Source organism: Oncorhynchus gorbuscha, linkage group LG18, assembly GCF_021184085.1.
Source record: "Oncorhynchus gorbuscha isolate QuinsamMale2020 ecotype Even-year linkage group LG18, OgorEven_v1.0, whole genome shotgun sequence".
NCBI classification, from domain to species: Eukaryota; Metazoa; Chordata; class Actinopteri; order Salmoniformes; family Salmonidae; genus Oncorhynchus; species Oncorhynchus gorbuscha.
This window is the reverse complement of record NC_060190.1, coordinates 42053250-42063495: the sequence shown is the minus strand read 5'-3', so window position 1 is coordinate 42063495 and position 10246 is coordinate 42053250. Positions and strand designations below refer to the sequence as shown.

Sequence of the window (10246 nt, the reverse complement as noted above, 5' to 3'; positions counted from 1 at the left end):
TTTACCTACCTAGGAATTGTAGTTACCAAACAATACTCCTTACTATTTAAAGAGAATTTCCCCTCTCTGATACAAAACCTCAAAGCAAACATACTATTTTGGAGAACTCTCCCAATTTCTCTGCTCGGAAGAATTAATGCCATTAAAATGGTCTTCCTCCCACAACTGCTCTACTTATATCAGAACATCCCAGTATTCATACCTAAATCCTTTCATAAACAACTGGACTCAATTATCAATCCTTTCATCTGGGATTATAAAACACACAGGATAGGTAAAAAACACCTCTGTAAATCCAAGATGGAAGGAGGATTGTCTCTCCCAAATTTTATATTTTATTACTGGGGCGCTAACCTCCGCATTGTTACGTTTCTGTTGGATGACGTACTCCCGGCACCCAGCTGGCTTAGTATGGAGCGGGAGGAGTGTCACCCCTTCTCTATTGGCGCTGTGATTTTGTCGCCTGTCAATCTGGAGATGTCACTTTATTGTAACAATCCTATAATACATAGCACAGTCCGAATCTGGAAGCAAATTAAAGTCCACTTTGAGCTCAGACCAATGTCATTCATGCTCCCTGTCGCCAGGAATCCCTCCTTTGCCCCTTCTAACCTTGATAACACCTTTGAGCGATGGGGAGAGTTGGGGATAAGCACCATAGGGGATTTATACATAGAAGGGACCTTTGCTTCCTTTGAGCTGCTGAGGGAAACTTATAATCTTCCCAGAAGTATTTTTTTCAGATACCTACAAATTTTTGACTACGTTAGAAAACACCTCCCAACATTTGGGAATGCTAAACCTTCCATGTTTGACGGATGCATAAAAATATGCCCCACCTCAGATAAACTGATATCGCGTCTATATGATGCTTTTCAATCTGTTAGCACACCTTCTACTGATGCCATCAAGGCAAAATGGGAGGAAGAAATAGGGACTGACATCTCAGTGGCAGACTAGGAAGAGAGCTTGGAGTATATCCACACATGCTCCATTAATTCCAGACATCGTCTCATACAATTCAAGGTATTACACAGATTCCACTATTCCAAAACTAAACTGCATAGGATATTTCTTGACACATCCCCTACATGTGATAAATGTCAGGCCATGCAGGGTACACTACTCCACTGCTTTGCCCTATGCTCTAGCTTGCATGGTTATTGGTGTGGAATTTTTAGGATCCTCTCTGAAGTTTTGGAGACTTCAATAGATCCAGACCCGCTTCTGATAATCCTGGGAGTATCTGAGTCCCTAAACGGATTAACCAACCCCCAAAAACAACTAATCTCGTATGGTCTCATCTCGGCAAAAAAACGAATCTTGTTGTTTTGGAAAAGGAGGGAAGCGCCCTCTACCAAATTATGGCTCAGTGAATTGGCAAACACTGTACACTTAGAAAGAATTAGATATATTCTGAACAATAAATTATCAACATTTGATAAAATCTGGCAGCCTTTCCTCTCCTACTTGGACGAGTCGGCGCTGTGAATTTGTACTTATTAACGCACTCTCAATTGTAAAATTTTAATCTACCTTTGGGCAGCGTGTGCTGGCCCTACCACCCGAGCAGTTGGGGGGGGGGGGGGATAGGGGATGGGGGATAGGGGGGACATCTTCCCTCTTTCTTTCTACGTGTCCTTGTTTTGTATGTCGTGTTTTGTATTATTTGTTCTGCACCCAGAACTCTGGGCCTTGTTGTTCCTGTATGCTCTTTTATGTTTAGATAAGAATTGTATACCTGTCATGTATACCTATACACCATTCTTGTGTGTGTTTAATAAAAATATTTGAAACAGAAAAAAATAAATAAATAAAAAATAAATAAAAATTATGGTATTCCTAATCTGGGTAAATTGTATTTGACATCAAGGGAATTATCTTTTGGAAACATTCCTTGCACAATCCCGAGTTGAAAAGGTACAAATCTGTCGTTCTGCCCCATAGCAAGGCAGTTAACCCACTGTCCCCGGGCCCAGAAGATGTGGATGTCGATTAAGTCAGCCCCCTGCACCTCTCTGTTCAGAGGGTTTGGGTTACATGCGGAAGACACATTTCAGTTGGAAGCATTCAGTTGTACAACTGACTAGGTATTCCCCCTTTCCCTAATGAGACTCTTAAGGGAATGTTTTCTAAAGTTGTGGGAGCATTTGTTGTCAACTGGGAGACAACATAATAGCATGCACTGAGCGTACAAAACATTGCTCTTTCCATGACATTGACTGACCAGGTAGATCCAGGTGAAAGCTATGATCCCTTATTGATGTCACTTGTTAAATCACTGTATATGAAGGGGAGGAGACAGGTTAAGGAAGGATTTTTAAACCTTGACACAATTGAGATATGGATTGTGTATGTTTGCCATTAAGAGGGTGAATGGGCAAGACAAAATATTTAAGTGCCTTTGAACGGGGAATGATAGTAGGTGCCAGGTGTACCGGTTTGAGTGTATCAAGAACTATAACGCTGCTGGGTTTTTCGTGCTCAACAGTTTCCCGTGTGTATGAAGAATGGTCCACCACCCAAAGGACATCCAGCAAACTTGACACAACTGTGGGAAGCATTGGAACTAGTGCAAAGAGGTTCAATGAAGATTGTCCAGGTTTTGTGGTCGGATGCCAAGCAGTTGCCATACCAGGCGGTGATGAAGCAGTTGCCATACCAGGCGGTGATGCAGCCAGTCAAGATGCTCTCAATGGTGTAGCTGTATAACTTTTCTCAGATCTGAGGGGCCATGACACATCTTTTCAGCCTCCTGAGGGGGAAGAGGTGTTGTTGTACCTTCTTCACAGCTGTATTGGTGTGTGTGGACCATGTTAATTCCTTAGTGATGTGGGCAACAAGGAACTTGAAGCTCCTGACCCGCTCCACCTCAGCCCCGTCGATGGCCTTCCGTTTCCTGTTGTCCACGATCAGCTCCTTTGTATTGCTGACATTGAAGGAGAGTTTGTTTTCCTGGCAGTCACTGACTTCCTCTCAATAGGCAGTCTCATCGTTGTCGGTGATCAGGCCTACCACCGTTGTGTCATCAGCAAACTTAACGATGGTGTTGAAATCATGCACGGAAATGCAGTCGTGGGAGAACAGGGAGTACAAGAGGTTGCCTACCCTTGCCACCCTCCCAGTTGCAGAGAGAGGTGTTCAGTCCCAGGGTCCTGAGCTTAGTGATGAGTTTGAAGGGCACTATGTTGTTGAATACTAAGCAGTTCAACATCATGCTGTTGATGACATAGCAGTGAGCACTCACCCAAATGCACCTTCAGCAGTGTCTACTCAGATTTGATTTTGGACAGAGAGGAAGAGGCGAAGCAGACCAATAAGCAGATTAATAAAATAGCCAATTGGCAGTTCCAGCCTTTGAGACAATGGCCCCATTGATAGGGCAGAGACAAGACCATCTCGTCATGTACATTATCTTTGGTTTGACGGACAAAATGTAAACAGGCAAAACGAAAGACAGCCATAGATCATTGCACATCAGCGATTTGAATGCAATCCACTTAATAGTCTAAATAAAACCTTTGTTTCACTAAATGTGATGCATATGACTTTTTACATTGAAGACCGTGGATATTTGCCATGACATCAAGAATCGAAGGTTCTTCGCTCTCGATGACATTTGGTTTGGGTCCTAATTGTACCTGGCATAAATTCAGACAACTACCGGTAGCATCCCGTTGCCTACGTCACCAGCTTTTACCGAATGCGATGGAACAGCGTGGAATGAAAATCTAAAAATCTTTCTAGCGGTGGCTGAAATTCACAAACAGGTCATTACTAATCATTGAATGTTGAATTGCATTTTTGTTACACGTTAGAAACCGTTTAGCGCAGTAGCATGCATGCATGTTCAGTGTGATTTACCATTCATTTCTTTTGATCACGTTACTTAACTGGCGCAGAGTTTCTAAACCCAGACGCGCAACATCGCGAGACTTCCGGGAACAGCCATGTCAATGGGAGAAGTGTAATTTGTTCCCGTGGTTGTACCTTTTTAGATTTCGAGACAAGGTACAACCTAGATTCGAGCCAAAGTCTTAAGTGGTTGAGTTTGTAATTACTGCTACCTCGTGAAAGTGATCAATAAAGTTTAAAATGTTCGTCAGTACCTGAATATTGAAGTAGTGCCTTTTGCGTTTACTCCGTGCACATGCGCAGTTTGTCGCCCGATGTTTCTCTACGCCTGAGCAAAGATAGTCAACGTCGTCTACAAGTGTGATCGGGGATTTCTATTTATAGAAACAGTTTCAGACGATCTTCATACTGTACTGTCTTTGGTTATAGTCCCTGAACATGGAGGAAAATAGCTGTTCACTAAATGTTATGCAAAGTCCTTCTCAATGAGTTGTCATGTTTACATTATTTTATTTCAGTATAATTGATATTTTCTGTTTTCTTCCTCCCCAATTTTACTTAGATGATGTCTTATCACTTGCAATCACTTGCTCGATGTGTGTTACTTGTTCTCCTTGTAAGCCACAGCCAAGGAGCCAGGCAGGGACAGGATCTCAAATGTGGAGGTAAGTATTTGGACTTAATACCAATTTAATACCAATTTACTAATTTACTACACTAGATCCCATTTATTCTTATATGATTCCAACACCCTGAGTTTCTACAATGTGCATCCACTTTTGGTCCACATGCCTTCATTGAACAACTTAACATTTGGTTATTCTCCATCAGCATGTAGGGCCATGGTGGATGAGATGGAGTGGGCGATATCCCAGGTGGATCCTAAGAAAATGATCCAGACAGGGTCTTTTAGAATCAACCCGGATGGTAGCCAGTCTATTCGAGAGGTAAGGGTACCTGATAGGTACTGGGTCCTACATTGGCCTTATTTTACACATTCAATGTTATTTATTTGTAGGATTCTACAGTTGATTAGTGTTTAATGTTATCTGGTTATAATTGTTTTCTTTTTAAGCTCGCCAACATTGTGTCCCCCCTAGGTTCCCTTCGCCCGCTCAGAAGGTAACCTCCTAGAGCTGATGGAGGAGGTGTGTGAGCGGATGAAGGATTACGGGGAACGCGTGGACCCCACTACCAGCAGGAAGACCTACGAAAGGGTCACGTCTCGGAACGGCAAATCCATGGACCTCTCAGAGGCTAAACTGGATTCCAGAGTCACATCCAGCCTGAAATATGCTGTGGGTAGCTTTTTCAATTTCACATGTCGGGGGTAGGGACTAGGGATGATAACATGCTATAGTGCATCAGTGTGACTTTCTAGAACCTCTGATAATAGCAACAATGACTGCAGTTGTTTGCAACTTTCACCCAAACATACCAATGCAGTAAAGGGGAAACGTTCCATATGTTTTTTTTATTGTGGCTTGCAAGCCAATGGCTCCAAGGTCCTGCAACTCAGGGAAATGTGTCCCACTACGTCTTACGAAACCATCTTCTCCACCTTACCCCCAGTGTGAGACCATCGTTGAACAACATGAAGATGAGGTCATCGAATTCTTTGCACATGAAACGGACAACGTCAAAGACAAACTCTGCAGCAAGAGAACAGGTATGCCACTTTATTACTTGATCCAGTACATGATATTGACCACCAGAGATTATGGCACAATCCCAATACCCCCCATAGCTCTCCCCCTCGATGGGGGAGTGGCACTCAAACGGAGCAACTAGTGGTAGGGAGAGTTGAATAGCCCTAAGGATTGAAACATTTTCTACATCACTCATCAGAATTTGCCAACTGATAGCCTACAACACAATTAATTGGTGAAGAGCCTTGTTTTTCAAAATGCCTGAACTGGCGGCAGTAATAGCTTTCCTTATTTCTCCTTATACCATATGAGCAACAAATGAGAACAGCAAAACAATGTGGCTGTAATGTACCCATCCTCTGGCTGTGGTTCAAAGTGGAGCTCAATTGACATTGAAATTACTACAACCAATTCAAAACTGTAAAAATTATAATATACTTTAGGCCTGAGGTGTGGTATATGGCTGCACTTTGGTAATAACCTAAACATTTGATCAAATAAGCCTCATTTAGCAAAAAAAAGAGAAATGCATTCACTTTAAAACATATTTATTGCATGTTTGTTAAATTGTAATCAGCAAAACATGACACAGATAATGCGCAGCTATTCCTTCCACCTACACAACACCATGCTACATGGGTGCACATTGTGCAAAACCTTTCCCTCGCCAACACATGAACACCCCCCTTCCTCCCGTCTACTGGTAGTAGCTTCAATGATAAAAAAAAAAATGGAATTACCTTCACATTCAATGCTAGAAAATAAATTATTAAACGCATAAAGAAATGCATTAATGAAGAAAATGAGGCAGCTGAAAGTCACTCCAGGCATCAATAAATCCTTTGAATTTACTATGTAAATTGTACATGCTTTTTTTCAGCTGGAATGTAGGAAGTTCTTTTAGCCATATCTGCTTGTTTGGCGACGTCACTCTTCCATATAAAAGCTGTGCATTTATTGGCTGCAATGACTGCCAGTTTAAGGAATCTGGTTTTGCTGCCAATATTAACTGGTAGAACAGAGTCATCTCCAAGAAGAATAAGGGAAGGCTCTAGTGGTACCGTCATATTAGTGACCTGTGATAAGATCTGAATAATGTCTTTCCAATAATTGCTTAGTTCAGGGCAGCACAAAAACATATGCATAAAAGTGCCCACCCCTGTTTTACACCTTGGGCAAAATGGTGAATATTTAGAATTGATCTTATGCAGTCTCTGGTGTAAAGTAGACCCTATGTAAAATATTGAAATGCATCAACTTGTGCTTTGTGTTAAATGAAAGACGCTGAGCATCTAAAACGGGGATTTCCCCACTTCTCGTCCTCAAAAATGAGACCAGGGTCATCATGCCACTTCATTCAAGTCTTCAGAGCTTCATTGTAACCCAACAGAGCTTGAAGACTAGAGTACATGTAAGAAATTAAAACTTTGACCCCTTTCCTCTCCAGCCACAGTTTCAGTTATAGGTTTACTCATGGGCTGAATCCTACCTCCCTGCTGAGTGGCAATATAGTGCCTAACATGTAGGTACTTGAAGAAATTAGTTTGAGGTAACTGAAAATTAGATGCCAGCTGTTGAAAGGATGGCAAGTTCACCTTCTCTGTATAGATTACCAAATGTTTTAACCAATAAATGTAATACCATTTCTCAGGGCATTGGGTAAGATGGGGGGTTATTATAGAAATGTATATTTTAAAGTTTTTAATGAAAGGGTTTGAGACCCTTTCCACAAATGACAACCTTCCTATTAAGTTGTTTGAAAAAAACGTTAATAGGAAAGGGCAAGGTTTAAAAAAGGCAGAAGATTTCTGGTTTGAGGTATAGCAAAATGTCATCCGCATATAGCGAGACTAAATGTTTACACCCACCTATACGAACACCATAGATGGATGGAGATCGAAAAGCTTCTGCCAGTGGCTCTAGTGTGGTGGTTAATATCTTTACCATCAAATGAGGAGAAACTTGACACAAGTCAGTTCTACTTAAACAAAATCTTTATCAAATTTTCCATAAAAGATACCAACTCAACCTACGTACGTCTACATATGGGTAGTGTAAATTGGATTTAATTATATTCCCAATATTACTTTATCAAATCTCTAATCGATTATACATATAACTTATCAGTTTCATAATCACAGAATCCATAAAATACTTTTAGTTACTCACAAACATTCCATTAGCTTTTTCAAGGACTCCAGCTATGAAGCAGTTCTCCAAACATACTCCCAGCAGAAAAAAACAAAACTTTTTGTTTCAAGGACAATGACCATGGGATCCTCAACGGTTCTGAGTACCACTTGGTAGGAAGTTAGCAACTCTATTTGCTTTTTTTGGGGGCCAACTTTTCCCACTCCACATGGCTTTGATAATTGAGACACCACTCCCACTCCACATGGCTCACTGGGTCATCTAAAACTGAGGGGGAGGGCTAAGGGGGCGCATTGGGATTGAGCCTTCGGACTACATGACCTACTACTGGGGATGCAGCACTTACCGAATTGTGTTTGCTGTAACGAGTTAATACAATCTGTAAAAAGCAATACCAAAATGACAACTCAATGATTTTTCTCTGCAGACCTTTGCGACCATGCTCTGCAAATCCCTCATGATGAGCTATAATTCCGTCGTGCACTGGACGCAGCTCAGCGATACGCACATCTACCTTCTACCGCATTACAATGGGGACGAGGACTATCCGGAGTTGCTCCAGCACCAGTTGCTTAGGGATGAGGGGAGGTGAGGATTGTAGACCGATGGCACAATCTTGTAATGTGTTACTGCAATGAAGTGCTGTTTCTTACACAGACCTTTAGTAACAACAAATCACGCTGGATGATTTCACGAGTTTAAACGCTTACTCTTGAAGCAGAATGGTGAATAAAATTCTCTAACAATAGTTAGATACTGTAACTGTCCAACGTAGTTGCTGATTTTGTTATGCTTGTTGCTTTGATTCATTGTAATTCTGTGAATGGAAAGGTTCAATTACACTTAAGCAACTCTAATTCATTTTCTATTTTGTGTAATCTTGTCACTGTCATTTGTTTTTCATACTTTGATGGAAATATATATTTCTACAACAATCTGGAGTCATTGTTTTCAAATCAAATGTTATTTCTCACATGTGCTGAATACAACACCTTACAGTGAAATGCCTACAATAAAAGTAACTAAATTAAAGAGCAGCAGTAAAATGACAATAGCGAAGGTGTGTGTGTATATATCTCTATGGGGTACCGGCAGAGTCAATGTGCAGGGGCACGGCTTAGTTGAGGTAATATATACATGTAGGTAGTGTTATTAGTGACTATGCATAGATAATAACAGTAGCAGCAGTGTCAAATAGAGGTGGGGGGGGGGCAATGCAAATAGTTTGGGTAGCCATTTGATTAGACTTTCAGGAGTCTTATTGCTTGGGGTAGAAGCCTCTTGGACCTAGACTTGGTGCACCGGTACCGCTTGCCGTGCGGCAGCATAGAGGACCATCTCTGATTAGGGTGGCTGAAGTCTGACAATTTTTAGGGCCTTCCCCTGACACCGCCTGGTATAGAGGCCCTGGATGGCAGGAAGCTTGGCCCCAATGATGGTAGTGTGAACGGCCCAGTACCTCTGTAGTGACTTGTGGTCGGAGGCCCAGCAGTTGCCATACCAGGCAGTGATGCAATCAGTCAGGATGCTCAGCTGTAGAATGTTGAGGACCCATGCCAAATCTTGTCTCCTGAGGGAGAATGGTTTTGTGCCCTCTTCACGACTGTCTTAGTGTGCTTGGACCATGTTTGTTGGTGCTGTGGACACCAAGGAGCTTTAAGCTCTCAACCTGGTTCACTACAGCCCTGTTGATGAATGGGGGCGTGTTTGGTCCTCCTTTTCCTGTAGTCACAATCATCTCATTAGGCTTGATCACGTTGAGGGAGAGGTTGTTGTCCTTGCACCACATGGTCTGGTCTCTGACCTTCCTATAGGCTGTCTTGTTGGTGATCAGGCCTACCACTTGTAATATAATAAATATAATAATATATGATTTCAGGCCTTTTATCCAAAGCCACAGTCATGTGTGCATACATTCTATGTATGGGTGGTCCCGGGGATCGAACCCACTACCCTGACGTTAAGCGCCATGCTCTACCAACTGAGCTACAGAAGGACCAAGGACTTGTCATTGGCAAACTTAACGGTGTTGGAGTCGTGCCTGGCCGTGCAGTCATGAGTGAACAAAGTACAGGAGGAGACTGAGCACACACCCGAGGGACCCCTGTGTTGAGGATCAGCGTGGTGGATGTGTTACTTACCCTTTCCACCTGGGGGCAACCCATCAAAGTCCAGGATCCAGTTGCAGAGGGAGGTGTTTAACCCCAGGGTCCTTAGCTTAGTGATGAGCTTAAAGGGCACTATGGTGTTGAAAGCTTAGGTGTCATCAATGAATAGCTTTCTCATAGGTGTTCCTTTTGTTCAGTGTGAAGTGCAATAGAGATTGCATCATCTGTGGATCTGTTGGGGCGGTATGCAAATTTGAGTGGGTCTAGGGTTTCTGGGATAATGGTGTTGTGAGCCATGACCAGCCTTTCAAAGCTCTTCATGGCTACAGATGTGAGCGCTACGGGTCGGTAGTCATTTAGGCAGGTTACCTTAGTGTTCTTGGGCAAAGGGACTATGGTGGTGTGCTTGAAACATGTTGGTATTACAGACTAGACAGGGAGAGGTTAAATGTCAGTGAAAACAATTGCCAGTTGGTCAGCGCA

At 42.4% G+C, this 10246-nt stretch overlaps 1 protein-coding gene across 2 annotated transcripts; it reads left to right on the top strand.

The window, feature by feature from the left end:
• The first annotated feature begins 3676 nt into the window (after nucleotides 1–3676).
• On the top strand, nucleotides 3677–8590 carry LOC124003469 (protein canopy homolog 2-like). 2 transcript variants are annotated; one of them, XM_046311749.1, is made up of 6 exons: nucleotides 3677–3770; nucleotides 4418–4520; nucleotides 4687–4802; nucleotides 4956–5153; nucleotides 5428–5524; nucleotides 8083–8590. In XM_046311749.1, exons 2-6 carry the CDS (start codon nucleotides 4418–4420, stop codon nucleotides 8124–8126), a joined length of 558 nt encoding a protein of 185 aa, XP_046167705.1. In that variant the 5' UTR covers nucleotides 3677–3770; the 3' UTR covers nucleotides 8127–8590. The 2 variants fall into 2 exon arrangements, with proteins under 2 accessions (XP_046167705.1, XP_046167706.1); XM_046311750.1 differs by lacking the exon at nucleotides 3677–3770 and adding an exon at nucleotides 3774–4011.
• Nucleotides 8591–10246: the final 1656 nt, after the last annotated feature.

Excerpts from the sequence above, each read along its gene's own strand:
- LOC124003469 (XM_046311750.1), top strand. The coding sequence starts at position 3,847 with ATGTTCAGTGTGATTTACCATTCATTTCTTTTGATCACGTTACTTAAC. Across the intron at positions 4,012-4,417 it reads TTTTTAGATTTCGAGACAAG|ATGATGTCTTATCACTTGCA; the intron begins GTACAACCTAGA and ends AATTTTACTTAG. Across the intron at positions 4,521-4,686 it reads ACAGGATCTCAAATGTGGAG|CATGTAGGGCCATGGTGGAT; the intron begins GTAAGTATTTGG and ends ATTCTCCATCAG.